Source organism: Etheostoma cragini, chromosome 4 (genome assembly GCF_013103735.1).
Source record: "Etheostoma cragini isolate CJK2018 chromosome 4, CSU_Ecrag_1.0, whole genome shotgun sequence".
NCBI classification, from domain to species: domain Eukaryota; kingdom Metazoa; phylum Chordata; class Actinopteri; order Perciformes; family Percidae; genus Etheostoma; species Etheostoma cragini.
The window spans coordinates 18,911,837-18,929,500 of record NC_048410.1 but is presented as its reverse complement, the minus strand read 5'-3'; the positions used below and the strand labels follow the sequence as shown (position 1 = coordinate 18,929,500).

Here is a 17,664-nt window from a genome sequence, read left to right as displayed (position 1 = left end):
TTTTTTCAAATGCAAAGAAGTGGGCAGCATAATGACTTTTCTCTTTTCTTGTCTTGCCATTCAGAGGGAGGCTTTCTTTTCCTTTGTCACTAAGGTTGGCATATAATTAACTCCTGCTTAATATGCTGTTTAAGGGCTCTCCTCCCCATGCAAGAAGCTTTGAACCCATAGACCACAGTCAGGGACAAAATCCCAGTGGGACTGCTTCCTCTATGCTCCTCCTTGTGTGTCTCTGTGTGTGTGTGTGTGTGTGTGTGTGTGTGTGTGTGTGTGTGTGGACAAAGTAGAAGGTTAAACTATACCGCTGCACAACTATTAAACTGAATTGAGACTATGCACACACGTTCAGTCGTCACATGAATAAACACAAACGGTGCATAATGAAGTGCATTAGTGTGTAGTAGACAAGTGTTTTAAAGTAGAAAGCTCAGGAAAAAACAACAGAACCTATAGCTTTAAATTTCACGAAGCATGCAACAAGCTTAAACCGATACATATAAACAAATCAGGCCTGAGTTAGAAATTTAGAATTTGATTGAACTAAATTGAAATTTTGAATAAATAACATAACGTCAGTTAACAAAGCCTACTGATATACTACGCTTATGAACATAACTTTTTAAAAAAACAGCTCCCAGGACCTCTGAAGCACCTCTGCACCTCTGTGACCCTCATCTGCAGCAAAGTTTATTGCCCCCACCTACTCAACCTCCTCTCCCCCCTCTTTTTCCTCATCCCTTTCCTCTATCCATCCCACCACAAAGAGCCGTGATGACCCTTCTGTCCCTCTCTTTCTTCAGCCCTCCGCTCTCTCCCCACCATCAGGATGCTTTCTCTGCCAGAATGCATTAAGAGACAAACCCCCAGCTGCCATGATGGGTGAATAAACGAAAGGGGATGTATTTTGTTTTTTCACCATGAGCTGACAATGTCTTACTTAAAATGCAAACATGTGAAAATGTTACTGCATAGTACTCAGTAATTAGTGATGGCCTTGTTGTGCTAAGGTATGCACTTGTTTCATCTACTGGGAGTATATATAATTAGTTATTATAACTTGCCTAATTGATTTGTAGTGACTTTTTATACTAATCTGTTTTTTTATGATTTGATAGTTTAGTCTAGTTAACACCTAAAATCAATGTATGATTTGCCTATAATTTACTTGTAGTGGGGGATTTAGGCCTTCAATTGAATTATCTGTCTCTAAAAAATGCGTTCAGGTAATCCGTGTTTCACTTCTCTAATCTGTTTTACAGTGTCAGATCCCAGTTTGTTTACTCCGCTCAGACTCCATGGCAGGATACATTATGCGCTGTGAAAAGCTACCCGGCTCGCTTGAATTATCTCGCAGAAACCCTAACCCCATACGTGGGGGGCACTAGAAAGCCAAGGTGGGGGTCCTGAACGCTGCGTTAGAGTTTTATTTCGGATGTTTTTTTCAGTTGCAAAACAGATTACGGTCCAGGCTGCAACACAAAGGACTGTCAATGCACCACTTCCTACAGCCATCTAGGGGTGAATGGGGCGCAGGACGGGGTCCACCGCAGGGTACTTGAGCGCAGGTGCGAAGTGCATAATAACAGTCAAGCTATAAAACGTGAAGAAGTGGAGTGGAGGGGGGGTGCGCACATACCTGTGCTCATTAACCTGCAGTTAGTATAGCCTAACCTATTCGTGGTGAAAATGCAGCAAAATGAATAAGGGATTCATTTGCACTCATTTGCAAGACGCTGCCATTAGAAGCAATTTGTGTGCACACAGTTATTGTCATGTCTTTCTTTGCTGTGTTGGATCAAGCTGTAATCTATTGTCCTCTGTCTCAGCCAGGTCTTGCTCCCATTGCCCACATTACAAGTCGTATTTATTTGTTTTTCTGTATTTTTGTGTAGCCTGCTCCAGCGCGCGGGCGTGTGTGTGCGGGTGTGTGTGTGTGTGTGTGTGTCTTTGTGAAAAGTAAAAACTTCAACTCCAGCATCAGTGCCTAGACGAATACTTTATGATGAGGTCCTCTGAGCGTTATCATTTATTTCAAATAATTTACCAGTTTCAACTGTAGACTACTCACCCAGAAGCAATATGCATATGGTAGCCCAGGCTATGTCCTATTCATACAATTATAACATATATACATACAACCATTTTTGGTGATAGGCTACTATATGGAGGACAAGTTAAAGTTGAGTAGGCTAGGCTGTAGGTCTATTCCCACGTTTAGATGGAGAAAACCCGAGCCGGCTGACGCATCGAAGCTCTCGGGATTCCCTCTCCGAAGAGGAGGTGCACTGTATGGCAAATTCGGGACCATGTCTGGTCAAAGTAACCTATAACGAGTGGGCTGGTGGGCTGTATAGTCTATTTACAGGTCTCGCTAATATTGACTGCTTTTTAAACGAGGACGGTGCACGTTTACGACGCCAGGACTGACCTCAGGGGCCAACCTCTGCTGCTGACATCACTCCGCCTCGCGGCTCGCCGCCTCTGCCTGGAGTCCCATCAAGGTCTGAGTCTCCCGCTGTGACCTCATCACCATTCATTCTCAGGCGGGCACTCAGGACAACGCACTCGCTCGCACTCGCTCCCTGGACAACTTTTTCTTTTTTAATTTTTCATAAACGAAATAAAGCGTGATGATGACAGAAGAAAGTAGGGGCAAGCGAAGGAAACAAGCCAACCCCAGGAGGAATCGAGGTAAGAATCGTGCGACGCTGGAAAGTTTGAATAAGTCTGTAAATGATGCGGGCAGATGTTGCAGCAGCGGACCGAAGCCCCCATGCGCACCGCGTCGATTTCGTCTGTAGTTTGTAAAAACTAAGTTTAAATATTGGATCGTTAGTTTGCCTACATTCATGTTTTAGACCCACGTTTTTGCCTTCATGGCTTGTTATCGCCCTGCAGCGTAAATTGTAGGGATGAGCCGTCAATTTTCACCAGCCATTGGCATCCTCTGGGATCATTCTACCTGTAGCCTACAAAACCTGAAATATAAGTCCACAACCTGTGGCTGCACACGATTTGTAAAATCTCATGACCCTTAACTTGAAAAGAAGTTTATTTCTAAATTAATGGTACATCATCCATTTATTATAAGGATTCACACTGTCTTAAACCTTTTAAGGAAGTCAGAATCAGACTTTGATTTTAGTTACTTTAAGTAAGAAATATCTTTCTGTCAAGCAGAAAAGCTTCTGTCAGTGTACTGTTCCTGTACTTCTTTGTGACTTTCTCCTACATAGACATTACTGTGTTGTTTAACCTGCTCGGAGACCGAAACTTTCTTGCTCCCATATTGTCTATGTGCCGTGCTATGCATTGTGACATGACATGCTACTTCAAGTTTTCACAGTTTGATACTGTTTAAAAAAAAAAAAATCAACATCAAGAAAGCAGACCGCATCAGAAGTAATACGATGAAAAACAAATAGTATGTGGGAATGTTTAACTGATTTAAACCTATTGCTATTGCTTCAGTGTCATAACGTTTTTTGGTGTATGAAAAACAATCTACACACATAGTAAATTAAAAAAAATATTTACCTTACTTTGGCTATCTAGCTTTTCTATCAAATGTAAAGGGTTTAAAAAGATGGTGCATTTATTCAAATCAACCTAACATGTGCATGTGGAATACATTCTGCCGCTCGTTTTGAACTCTAACATGATTATCACTCACCTTATCAAGAATTAGTGGGAAGCTTCAGTTGACCATAAAGATGTCACTTATTAGTTTCTGTCAATGCACTTCCTACTGCAACAGTGCTGAGAGGAACCTCTAGACCAGATGTCTTCAACAGGGGGGTTCGGGACCCTTAGGTTGTCCTCAGAGTTACTGCAAGGGGGGCCTCCAAATTGTTAATTCTTGGACATTTTTTTAATCCAACGTATTATTAGCAAATGTAAATCAGGCTATTTGTTTAGAAAAACCCCACTGATGATATAACTGGCCTGTAGGTAAGGTAGTCACTATCCCCAGATCCAGGGAATCCTAAGAAGTCACCTCTCCACATGTATGTTTAACATTAAAACATGATTTATATAATCATGCCAACAATTATTATTTTAAAAGCTTAGCATTCTATGCACAAAAAAGGTATCTATAAAGACCTTAGACCACCTTATATGTTATATATTGTAGGCCCAGTCTAATGTGCAACTTATTTGATGCAATATACGTAGCGTCCCTGCTCCGTCTCACTTTCAGTTAAGGGCTCCTCTGCTTAAAAAAACGTTGAAGACCCCAGCTTTAGACAACATGTTCAATTTAAAGACCTTGTTGAGAATTGGTTCTACATGCATCTGGCAGTGCTTTGTGAGTGGCTTTGAATTCCCAAACAGAAGAAAAGGATACTCACACCTGTGCATGGATACATGTATAAACCTTTGCTTTTCTTGCTGATAAGGACTAATCATTTATTTTAAAGTACGTTTCTACTTCCCTAACCCAAAACAAACATTATCTTCAACATTGAATGCTTCTCTAACCCTTATTTTAACTGGCCAATCCTTTCTAAATAACCAAAACGTGAACCTAACATTGAATGCCTTAAACCTAAATCATTGTAATACTAACAGGGTGTGTCGGTGATGTGTTCCTGCCAGTGTCTTGATGCTGTCTCTGTATTTAATACAAAGTTGTTAGGTGTTGCAGGGAAAGCCATTATATAACCCAAACAAACCTAACCATTACCCCAAATGCAAACGGAGCTGCTAACCCAGAAAAAACAAAACACATAATTAAGTTGGTCTCTAATGTTCTTTTTCATCTTGCTATCACTGAGAGGATATTTTGTCTTCAAAAACATCCCAAACAGACACGCACAAACATTGCTTGCTTTATTCTTGACTCTCCCAAGGTTTATGAAAGCCATTGCAAACCATGTTTGTCTCTGATCTGACACACAACTGCCTTAAACCTATTTACTGTAAGGAGTCCGTTTACTTATATAGTTTATTAGTTTGCTGTAAGTGTTTCCTCATTTTATTCAGAGAGGTGTGAAGCCCAGAAGAGTGTCACCTCTGTGAGATCCGTGCTGCCTGCCTAGCTTAAACGGGTACGGGTGTGTGTGCATGTGTACACACAAACACACACATGCACACTCTCACCTTTGACTGTCACGTAGCAGTTTGTCGACCAACTGCACTCTATTTCACAAATCAACACCATCACATTACCGTGAAAGCTATCAGCAAAAAGGCACACTTACTGACAAGGACCTGTCACTTATCAGACCACCAGCAAAATTAGTCCAGTTCCTTTAATTCCTGCAGTGACCTCAGAGGAAAGCATGCATCACCTCTGGTCAATTTCCAGTAACGTTTACTAACTAATGGTGGGTTTTGAAGAAGTAAAGGGATTTAAAAAGTGCATGTAAAGAAAAAAAACATCATAAATCGATATTATGCTGAGAATCTGAAAACTGTAAATGTCATGTTAGACTGTTATCTTTAATATAATCTACACTATATTATCAGTGAAAGGCATAAGTTGAAGCAGCTTTGCACTACAACAATTGCACTACTTATTAGTTAGAGAATCTGCATGCATGCATGAGCTGATGGCCTGTTTTTACATCGGTGCATGTAAAAAGTCCGTGAGTGGGTGTGTGTACGTCCTTCGTGCAAACGTAGAAATGTGTGTATTAAAGCTCTGTGTTGGATTTGGAATGTGCTGGGTTGAAAGCGGCTGTGCGAGTAGGGAGTTAAAGGTCCTTGATAAAACCAAATGAATTTGGCAGGCCCGACTCATAAGACAGCGATTTGGGGATCTATTCCAAACCAGAAGAAAGAGAAAAAAACAGGCGGACTTTTCTTCTCTCTCCAAGGCGCCTATTGATTATGTCTCTGTCTCCCCCAATAAAACTGTCAATGTTCACCAATCTTAAGCAACGTGAGGAAATTACTACCCTTCATTTTTGGCAGATTGAAAACAGTCCTAAGACAAAAGAAGTAAACATATCCATTGGAGATGGTGACCTGTACCTACTGGCTCTCTGTTAGAAATTTGCGTTACAAAGAGTGTGAACTAATTAGCTTAGCACTCAACAGGTTCAACATCCCCCCTTCAGGCCTCTATACACAGTTAAACCAATGATTTCTGACACTGTGGGGCCATTTACCTTCTTACTTTTTGAGAGAGATAATGGTGGAATTCATCCCATGTATGTGAATGATCAAAATGTTTTTTTTGCTCAACTTTAATTGCACTTTTGTGTGTGCTTATCTCTAAAATCACTGGATGATGGAGAATATATACATTATACTCAGCAGAAAAGTATGCCGTGATTATTTTTTACAGGGAAAAACATTTATAAACAAATTAAAGAAAATAACCGGTAAAGTTTCATTTCAATTTTTTTTTAAAGAAAAAGCAACTCCTTCACATCACTTAAAAAAGAAGTCATTTATTTAAAGTCTTCTGACTGTGTTATGTTCAGGCTTTCCACTTCCCTCAAACTGATCAGGCATCTTCGTCAGAATGACATCCACACAACAGATCAGACTCCTTCAAACCCTCACTCTTGAATCAGATGTAGGATTACATTTCATGAGCACCCTCACAATGATATTTAGTCCTGTGCCTTGCGCTTTATGTTTTGTTAGTCCATGAAAAACCTTCCTCTGTTGTTGAGTTGATGTGCCTTTTAAGAGAGAGCTTTCTCTCTCCCCGTTTCCCTCACTCCCTCATTCTCGTTTTTCTTCTTTTTTCAAGTGCCAATTTATTTAAACTCCTTTCCCCTTTTCTTCTTTCTCCTTCATTGATTTCCAAACCCCAGTCTTTGTATGCAGCTGGGGCCCAGCTGTGTGTCTGTGACTGTATGTGTGTGCATATATGCATATGTGTGTGTCTGTGTGTTTGTGTGGGTTTTTCTGGCACAGTACTGCCACTGTGAGTATAGCACACTGTACACAAAGGACTCAGGCAGCAGAAAAGAGAGAGAAAAAGAGAAAGAGAGAGAATAGAGGGGAAAACATTCGAACGTTAAAGACTGACGCGCATGTACAGGACAGAGTGGTGGGGCCGGGCCTTTTGGACTCTGCATTAACGGCAGATGTATCTGCGCTTTGGGATGAGGGCTGGGGAGAGCGAGACAGCAATGAAGAGCCCAGGCACCACAGTTTATTACCAGGACTCTTCAAGGGGCTCAGCTTAGGCGTCAGAACCAACGGGTGGGAGGGACAGCGGAGGAAGAAAGTAGAGGACGATGACAGAGGAGGGGAACTGATGGGGTTGACAGGGCTGAAGACAGCGAAAACAGCTCTTCGGCGTCAGAAGACAAGAAATGGAGGGGCGTGAGGAGTAGAGACAGAAGAGACGGGACAGGCGACAGAGTGGGATAATCTAAGTGTTTCCTCATTTGTTCCTCTACGTTCCCACTGCTCCAAGTGTCACAGATTTCACCCATCCTAGCTATGTGTGTGATGCCAGATCTGCACTGCAGTGATGGGGAATCCCTTGATTGAATCCTTCTGGTATTTTACACATGTTTATTCAATTATTGCTTTTTCTGATGTTTCAGATGTGGCCACAGCAGTCCCATCTCTTACTGTACATTTCTGCCGCTTGGCTGCCACACTGTCGATCCCCCTCCAGGCGCAATTATTTGGAAAGTTTTTAGGTGCTATTGCAGGAATTATACATGTAGGGGGCTTTTCCACCATATTAGCTCCTGCACATGACTGTTTGGAGTTGTATGATCTTTTGGATGAGATCTCTTAGTAGAGGAAGGTGATAGCCATTATTATTAATAATCAGAAACAAGTAAAAAAACGGTCCTAATAGACTAGCATGGCACAATGGTGAACACATGTTTTCATTAGAAACTTGAGAGCTGAGTTTTTATCTGACGATCACACTACTTTAAACTGTAAGATCACGCTAATATACATATCATGAGGTGTGTGTGTATGTGTTGCGTGCTTATGTACGTGTGTGTGTTTGTAGGCTTTGGTGTGTGTGTATATAGGTGCCTGGATATGCTTTTCACACGTACAACACCAACTGTATTTCTTGTGGCTTCTGACTCATATACAGGCACTATTTTTACATCAAAGGCGTTTAAGCTGATAAGGTTGACATGCTGTACAGTTTGGTGTTGCAAAATGATCCCCTTTCATTCTTGACACATGCCATTTGCAGTGTTATTATTACATTCTTTGTCGTTGCTTTGGCAAGACTCCTCGTCATTAAGTCTATTTGTGGATCTTCCTTGTGTGCAGGCAGCCGGGGTATTGTGTGTTTAATATGCTGCACATGTTTGACAGAAGAAAGAGGTTAAAACTATCCAGATAGGCAGGCTCTCTACACACAATTTATAGATATGTGGTGTTTTATCACACCTCAAATTAAATTTGGAAACCCTGCTTCAGCTGTCATGTATTACAAGGCCCAGATGGGTGGCAGAGAGAGAGAAGAGAAAGACATTGGACAGGAAGATGGAGAGGGAGGAGAGCAACCTGGCAGGCAGGCAGACCCACTCAGCTGGCTGAGAGTACCTACATATAACAGAGCAGCAAGTTGAAAGAGGAACAGTTTGATATGTGGTGTATATAAGCAACACACAGGAGTACAGTCACATTTGTTTAGGATCTCACCTCTGACGCCAGAAAACCTCAGACCTGCTGGTGTTTTTGGTTTCATCAGTTAAACACTCTTTGTTCCTTTGACTTGCTTCTCACCCCTTTTTCTGCCAGTCTTTTATTCTTTGCAACTTTTCACAGAGTTCAAGTTTATTTTCATTGTTTTAAACCTAAAAATGTGTCTGCCTCACTTTGTCTCATGTGTATCTGTCTTTCCACTTGCCATTAGCACTATACACACACACACACACACTACTGAAGCTCATAAAACCTATTGTAGAACTCAGTAGCTGTCAATATAGTCAATCAAAAAAATAACAACGTTTAATCAAATCAAATCAAATCAATTACAATGTTTAGCTGTGCATTGTTGATGACAAACAAAGGGACATTGTTATTCCAAAACCAGAGTAAGGTGCTAAATAAAGACATATGCTCTATATGGATTTATTGTAGGAAGTTGATATGAGTGAGTAATATGGATACATTTGACTTTTACTGTATATTACGTTTTAAGATACAAAATATGTCATGATATAGTACGTTTATTGCAAAAACAATTAAAGAACTGCTGGTGGATAAAATAATCAATCTAGGAGTGCAACCAAGCATGAAATATCAATCATTTCATATATGAACTGTTTAGTCTATGAAATCAGTCGGTATAGTGAGAAAAATGTGTTACAAGTTCCCAGAGCAGAGGGTCAATTAACAATTCAAAACCTAAAAATACGGTATTCAGTTTACAATGATATAAAAGTGTAATACTGCACATCTTCACTTTTGAGAAACTGGAACCAGGGAATGTTTTTTTTGTTGCTTAATGGATTAATATGATAGCCAAATCTTTTACAATAAATGTTCTGTTGATCAAGTAATCATCTTAAAATGCTAAACCAGAGAAAGATAGGCCTACATAAATCACATCAATGCAAAATTATGCAATATTTCTTTATAAAGCTGCTCAGTCCTCCATCATAATTTCTGTCTGCAAATAAGGTATTTCTATCAGGCTGTGAGTAAAAAGTGAAACTTGGACAGACAAGAAGAAGAGCATGGGAGAGGTCAGCCAGCCAACTCTCCCTCCGTCTCCCTGTACCTGTGATCACCTGGCACCACCTTCAGCTGACCTGCACATCCCACTCTCTCTACACACACACCCACACACACACCCACACACAGAGTTACCTGGGAGGGAGTGTACACATTCCTTCATGGAGCGAACATGCATCACTGATCTTTTGGCCCACCTGTTACGGTCTTACATTTTACACAAATCTTTATCTATCTGACTCTATCTCAAAAATGTTCTCACTCTCTTTCACTGAAAACGTCGACTTTTAACTAATTTCCACTTTGTCTCTACCAGACACCTTTCAGTAATGGCAGCTTTGCCTTCTCAAATTTCTCATATGCAATGCATAGTTCACTCAATAATTCAGTCAGTCGTGTTATTACTGGTGTAACAGAAAAGTATCTCCAACAAAATACTTTGCGACGTAAAAGTCACAATAAGGGAAACTGTGAGAGGTTATGATTAATGATAATGCCATTTGTGTAATGTTTTATACCTTTAGACACAAAACACACTGTTTAAACTCCAGACAGAGTAAAGATGTTCATTTTTGCTAGCTGCGTGCAATATTAGATCTGCAAATTAATCTTTGGTAGCTCAGGTATGATTAAGATCAGGATCCATTCACCGGAAGTAATTTGTGCTAGAAAGGAAGCAACACCAATAACATCAGTAGACACTGGTCCACTCCGTCATGTATCACCGTGGAACAATCTAGTAAACAGTCTTATCTCATCTTTTTTTAAAGAATTTGTCATGGTATGTGACAGGTTATCATATATATTTGTTAATATTGCAAAATTACAAAACCAGGGAAGGTTTAAAGTCAAAAAGACCAGTCACTACTGAAAAAATTGAATAGATAAGGAGAACAAAAAATAAGTTGTACAGAATCTATTTATTTTTCCTCTTTGACTTTGTGGTTGACTTTGGTACCTCGTGGAAAATGTGTAGTTATTAGACGGTGCATGTGTCCAGCATGCAGGAGGGATGGAAGGGGAAGTAAAGTCATAAGGCAGTCTGGCAGCATATCAGAGGGAGGTAACGTCATCTAAACGATACAAGTAATAGGTATGTGTGAATGTGTCCAGGCCTGATATTGGGTCGGGGCTCTGAATTTCAGACACAGATCTGGAAGGTGGAGTTTATTGTCACTTACATTTTTTCCTCCCCTTTCTCCGATTTGCATCTTTTTCTTGCTCTCATCTGTTGCCTTTCTTTCTTTCTTCTTTCTCAGCCTCTTTGTTTGTGTGTGTGTCTCTATTTCTCTTACTGTATCAGGGTTTGGTCTTCATTTCTCTCTTTCTCCTCTGTCTGTTATCCCTTTGATTCTTTGAAACTTCTTCTGCTTTCTTACCCTCTCCTACATCCTCTGTTCCTCGTAGCCCAGACTCCCCAAGTCCTGTACGGTCTCCATCACCCCCCCTCCACCTCCTCTCCCTGAGCGCCTCCCCTGTCCCACTGACACCACACGCTGCTCCCATCCCCCGAAAACCACTTCAAACAGCCAGCGCCATCAAAGCCCACAGTCAGTCAGCTAGGCAGCCAGTCAGCCTGCCAGCCAGCCAGCCAGCCAGCCTTCTGCTTCGACTTAAAATTACTGTCGTCCCAGTCGCAAGGCTGCTTTCCTCTTCTGATACACATCAAAGATCCTCTTAAACTCCCAAAGTTTGCTTTTTAAACCTTTCTTCTTGTTGAGTTTTTTTATTTTATATACACATTATTTTGCTGGTTGAGGTCTCTTTCTCTCCCTCTCTCTTCTTGCCATCATTTTTTCACTCCAACTGGGCCAGGTCAGTAACGACATGCACACACTCTCTTGTGTGGTTCTGCTGTCTATGCATTTTTCTCCATGACTTTAATTAGTTTCTTTTTCATGGCGTTGGTTCAGGCTGCAGATCACACATTATTTTTCACACACACACACACACACACACACACACTATCAAGCTGTTACTAATGAACACAAGGATGTGTGTGTGGATTAAAATGCAATATGACTCATACATCTTCATAATCAGAACTGCATAACCACAAAAAGACCAGTTTAATAGTGTGTTCCCATTCTTGCTGCCTGTACTTCTCTGTGTGCATGTTTAAGGGGCAGAAAAAGTGTTGAAAGAAAGGCAGGGACTAAGAGAGAGAGAGAGAGAGAGAGAGAGAGAGAGAGAGAGAGAGAGAGAGAGAGAGAGAGAGAGAGAGAGAGAGAGAGAGAGAGAGAGAGAGAGAGAGAGAGAGAGAGAGAGAGAGAGAGAGAGAGAGAGAGAGAGAGAGAGAGAGAGAGAGAGAGAGAAGATGGTGTGTATGTAGACATGGGAGGAAAAATTCGGAGAAAAAGAAAATAGAAGCAGAGTGACACATTGGAAAGGCATCCTTTCTATGTTTCAAAGCCTCTGAGGTCACATGTGGTCACTTGAAATGTTTCGGTGTATCATCATCTCCAGAGTGGAGGATGTAATGTCGACATACGCCAGAGGATGGCGCCCCGTCTGTATGTTAACCAGGCAGGAAGGCTGTCGGGTCTCATCTATAGGCTGTGTCTATTAAAACAACATTTATCATTCTAAAACAACTTATATTTAGATACAGCTACATCTTATACTCTCTAATTTTACCGAATGAGTTCAGCAGCGGATAACAGCCTGTTGATGTCTTTTCAGGTTCTTTGCTGACTGTCTACCAATACATTTGACTTTTAGTGGAATGACAGGTTGAAATTATTGGTGGTTATAGTGGCAGTAAGAGCTGTAATGATAGTTGAATTTATGGTGCTGTGACTGCATATGTAGTGCATACCTTCACGTGGTCTGCTCTGATCTTTTTATATCTCAATGTGGGTTTTTCAGAATTCTTGTATCTTGTGTTTTAAATCTGCTTTGAGTGGTTAGATTAAGAAATTTTGGGCTTAAATGCAGTAAATTGTCTTTTTCAAGAACACCACATTGCGCAAAACACCTCTAACAGATCGTGTGCACAGATGTTAGAGTAGACAAGGTCAGTGGGATACCAGGCATTTCACAAACAAATCTCCCGTAGCGAGTAACTGAAAGTTACAGCCCGAGTTGAACTAACCAAATCCCACATTGTATAGCTGTTAAGCTCAAAGAGAAGTTTTATTTAGCGTGCGCCCCTATTAAAAAACTTCAGAACCTTTGTGATCCGTCAGAGAATGTTTTAATATTCAAAAGGAGCCACTATTGTGTGGTTTCTTGCGCCAACGTACAAAATAAAGAGCCACATCAGAAAGCTGGAACAGTCCCTGAGCATTTTCATGTGTAGAGAAAAAAAGAGGGAAAACTAATTTGGAGGGGGGAGACAGGGGTATTTATAGAGTGGTGTGAGAGTCTTTGCAATGACAGGAGCCTAATGAAGTGGAGTATGGGTTTTGATTCACAGTGTGGTGAGTGCGTGGGTCCCTCTCTGACCGTTACTGCATTCCAGCACCAATCCCTCGCTACACGGAAACCAGTGAGGGCCACAGGAGGAGGCAGAGGGCCAACTCAAAATAACGTGTTCCTCTAACCGAGCTAACCTTTCTTACCAACATCAGTCCTGCTTCAAGTGCAGCAGATGCAAACAGGGCATGATGGCACTAAGCTCAAAACATAATGACAAGGCTTTCTTCAAATGTGCAAGCTCTCACAGTACAGTGTAGATACAGTAGTTAAGTTAATTTGCCAACACTGGTGAGTCATTGATATGGCAAATGAGTCACATCACACAATCTATGACATAGCAGGGACTTCCAGAATGATATCAACAGTCTTCTTTAAATAATAAAAAAAGGTAGTCCTGTGAAAACTGTATTGTGTGTGAGAGATTTATCACGGATTTGAATTAATTAGAAAGTGAGAAAGAGACAATGAGTGAGATCAAAGGCTGCAATACCTCATTATTGTAGTGAACGGTGTGAATGTTTGGGTGTTAAATTGCTGATAGAACAACTTCCAGAACAACTGGAAGGTTAGGTACTTTCTATTATTTTAGATGTGAACTTGCTAAATCCTTGCAACAGAACAGATACAAAACTACATTATTAAAAAAAAAAAAATCTTCTCTTTACTGTGAAAGTGGAGAGAGCACTTAAGCTGAAAGCCACACTCATCTGCTTGGAGGGTTAAGGCTGGTGACAAACAAGGTAAAACAGTTCTTTGGTAAATGTCACTGTGGTGGTCGACAGGACAGGTAAATATGCCGGCAAACATGTTAGGAAACAGCAAACAGGAAACCTCCAAAGGAAGGAGACAATCAACCACATGTGCGTTTTGCACACCTCTTCTCTCACACATTGCCTCATTTTTGCAACAAGGACAACTGATTGCTGCCTTTTTTAGCCTACAAATTGATTTTAACTGTCTCAGGTATTAGTATCAGAGCAGCAGGTGATTTTGTAGTTTTTAGTGCTTATTGTTGTCTGTTAAGGGGAAAAATTACACAACACCATATAGCTGAAAGGTAAAGGAAAACGTGAAGCAGCACTTGTGTCGTAGACAAAACATTTGAACCTTGTTAAATACATTCTAATATGAACTTTAACTTCTTTTTCATTTCCCATTCATACTCTGTTTTTAGTTGTCTAAAACAAACAGGGAAATAGCAAATGAGACTGAGCTGCTCATCCACTTTTCACCCAAAGCGGTTTGTTTTGGGTGATCTGTGAACTTCCTGTGGCTGACATGCTTTATGTTTAAAAAGCATACCCTATGGAAAGAGGCAACATTGTCAATTGTAGAAGCTAATGACAATGACACACTGAATAATGTAGGGTATCATTGCCTCTTTATGCTCTACCTGTTAGAAATGTGAAGCTATTTATTTGGAAGTTCCTGTGGAGGCGGCTGTCAACTCTGTGAAAGTTAAAATTATTATAGGCCACAAAAATATATCATGGATGTCTAGAGTTGACTCACTACAATCTAAGAATACATAGCTTGGCCGAGAATCTATCTTCTTCACACAACCTCTCCATGTGGAACCTAACCCACTGTACCTCCAAGGGAGTCACAGTTGCCTCACTGTTTCACTAGCACCTTTGTGGTGCGATGACTGGTCTGGGGGACAAGTTATTTGGGAGCCCTTTGCCGTCCATGTTCACTCTAACTTGCTTCTATTTCTTTTCTTTCTATCTGTCTGATATGCATAAACACAGACTGACACTGTAAGATAGAAAATGCTGTTTGAGTGTACGTTTACAATATTTAACATATGTCATATTTGTGCTCTGTGTTTTTCACAAAACAGTATAGATGGTGAAAAAAAATCCCATGTTCATTTAGGCAAATTATTCCTTAAAATAAAAGTATTTTATTTAGTGAATTCATACATACTCAAAGCACAGATGTGCAGTATGCACACAGTGCAAAGATGACTAGAAGGAGATAAGATGTAAAAACCGAAAAAAAAAAACTTTGTCAATTAAGGTGAAAGATAAAGACAATGGCAAAGAAGTTCATATCCTCTCAGTCTCATCACAAGGTAGATAAGTTTGTCCTGCATATGTTTGTTACAGCTTTGTTACCTTTTTACTTGGAGGTTTTGCAGTGTATTAGTTCTCTTTATTTGCTGTTGGTTTAATATGTTGGTCTTTTGAAGTCACATGAGGGCTGGTTTCCACTCAGCAGATGTGGTTCATCGTTTGGTGCAGTGATGTGACATGTAGATAGAGAATAACAGATCAGTGATTCTGATTTTGTCCAACTTTCAGAAGCTCGGGCCCTTTCAGAGCAGCCATGGCAGCTGTACACAACACCACACTGTGTTACGGCGGGTGTCTCAAAGGGCTGTGCTTTGATTCGCAGAGGCTCCTCTGAAATCGTGCTGAGAAGGAGCTCATATGTTAATAATGAAACTAACAGCAGCGCGCAGTCACACTAAAAGCACAACTCGTTGACAAATCAACTTTGCGAGTGTGGTGTCAGTGAATAGCTCAGTGGCTTTGAAGCTAATAAATACCAAAAGGGATTCTGTTTTTGTGTCACAAGGGCCCTAATAGAACAGAATCATTAAAAGCCACAGTGAACAAAGACAAAATACTTTCACTCCGTTTTTTGTTGTCAATTTAAAGATGCAAGATTGCGCTGTAGTTGTGGACGCCTCTGTCTTTGCAGAGCCTTAATCAATATGAGGAAATTAGCTTGGGAATTACTTCTTGAGCTGATTGTTCTGTGTGCCCCTTAGTGTTTCAAAGGGCAGATGTCGCCACTCAGCTGCTCATTCTGTGGCAGTGGTTTAAATGCTCTGACAGGGTGGTGTCTCCTAATGAGCGGGACATCTGAAGGCACAGAGCCGTGACTTTGCTGTTGTGGCACTGCATGGACTTTTACTTTCTATCTCTAGCTGCAATTCAGATATTCATGGAGTATCACACACACACACACACACACACACACACACACACACACACACACACACACACACACATAAACACACACACACAGTCATTGTCACGTCTTCCTTTGCAGTGTTTGATCATGCTGTAAACCTCTGCAGCAGCATTGCTCCCATTTGTGCCCACAATACAAGTTGTATTTATATTTGTTTTTCTATATTTCTCTGTACTCTAGTTTATGTGTGTGTGTGTGTGCATGTAGGGAATTTCCCTCTGTAGCGTGTTTTTCACAGTCAACATCAGTTGTCAGAGACAGTTTCTGCCTTTCTCTCTTTTTATTCTCTAATTCCTCACTCTTTAACTCTCTCCTTTTCTCCATCACCTTCCTTTTCTCCATCACCTTTCTCTCTTTCTTTTATTTTCTTGCCCTCAGTTTAGTTTATTCTCTGTGCAGGATCCTTTATGCACTGGTGTCTATGCATCTCACTCTTGTCACCCCCTTTCTCGAACACACACACACCACAGCTCTGTGTACCAAACACACTGCAAGAATGCAAAAAACACATACACATCACATTCAAGCATCTCTTCCTCCACACTAATATGACCTTTACGATCCCCATCACAGTGTCACAGTTTCAGTCTCACTTATTCTCGCCGGCAGCCATTTCTTTTTTTGCGACTCGCTGCCAACCAACTAAGAAATGACTGTAATCAATTGAACTAGAACTTGACTCTGGGACTTAGACTTTCATATCAATGTGTTTGTGGTTATTTTCACCATCATTAGACAAGAATGTTTTTACTTCCTCTTCTCTGGTCACAGAAATGCAATAATATGCAGCAAAACATCACATTACCACCATTCCTGTTGGTTAACATGTAATTTAGAGCACTTAATCCTCATTTTGCTGTCAGCATATATAATGTGTAAAACATTTGGATAAATTATAATCGAGAGTTGCATTCCAAAATGAGGCCACCACCAAAAGGAAAATTCAACATTCGAGTTTTCTGTAAAGTAAATTAAACTCACTTTGGAATATTGTTGGTGTCATACACTATCCTATGCCGAAGAACCACCCCCCTGAGAGACAGATAGAGCGTGAGTTGCTGGTACGATTGAGGAGATTAGGTGGGAGGTATTTGTTCTTGGTTGCGGTCCTCCCCTGACTCATTGTACAAATGTCAGACAGCAGGTATTAACAAGACAGCTGCCACAGTGAGAATTTTTTAAACAGCATGTTTGATTTCTGCAATATATTGAAAGATGGGTCATCGTGAGCGCGCTCTGCAGATGAACATGGATTTGCCTGGTCTCTAAACTGCTCTCATAGGTACTGTAAAATGACAAAACACACATCTTCCTGTGCTTTCTTTTTGTTTAGTGTGTGGGCGTCCGTGACCCTCGTGGTAATATATTGAGTACAAAATAGCAAGTGTTGAGGTTCTTTTAACACCTGTGAAACCATCACTGTTTTAACAGCAAGAAAGAAGCATTTTATCATGTATTAACTTAACCAAATGATAATATTTAAAATATATTATATACATTTATGTTTCTTGTCGAAAGAGTTCTAAAAACATGATGAATCAGTAAGTTTTTAATTAGTTATCAGTGTATTCAGTTGACCGTATCCCTCATTATTTTATCCCACTTTAAAAACATTAAAAACTGTCAAAA

General features: G+C 40.5%; 1 protein-coding gene across 3 annotated transcripts in view; it reads left to right on the top strand.

The window, feature by feature from the left end:
• Positions 1 to 2,524: 2,524 nt before the first annotated feature.
• Positions 2,525 to 17,664, top strand: part of LOC117943931 (zinc finger E-box-binding homeobox 2-like) — a 29,143-nt gene continuing 14,003 nt past the window's right edge. For 2 of the 3 annotated variants that reach the window (XM_034870373.1, XM_034870372.1), the window contains exon 1: positions 2,525 to 2,691. In XM_034870373.1, the coding sequence (XP_034726264.1) occupies positions 2,631 to 2,691 (61 nt within the window). In that variant the 5' untranslated portion in view covers positions 2,525 to 2,630. Of the gene's footprint in view, positions 2,692 to 17,101; positions 17,318 to 17,664 lie in introns of those variants that run through there. The other variant, XM_034870374.1, reaches the window with a different exon arrangement.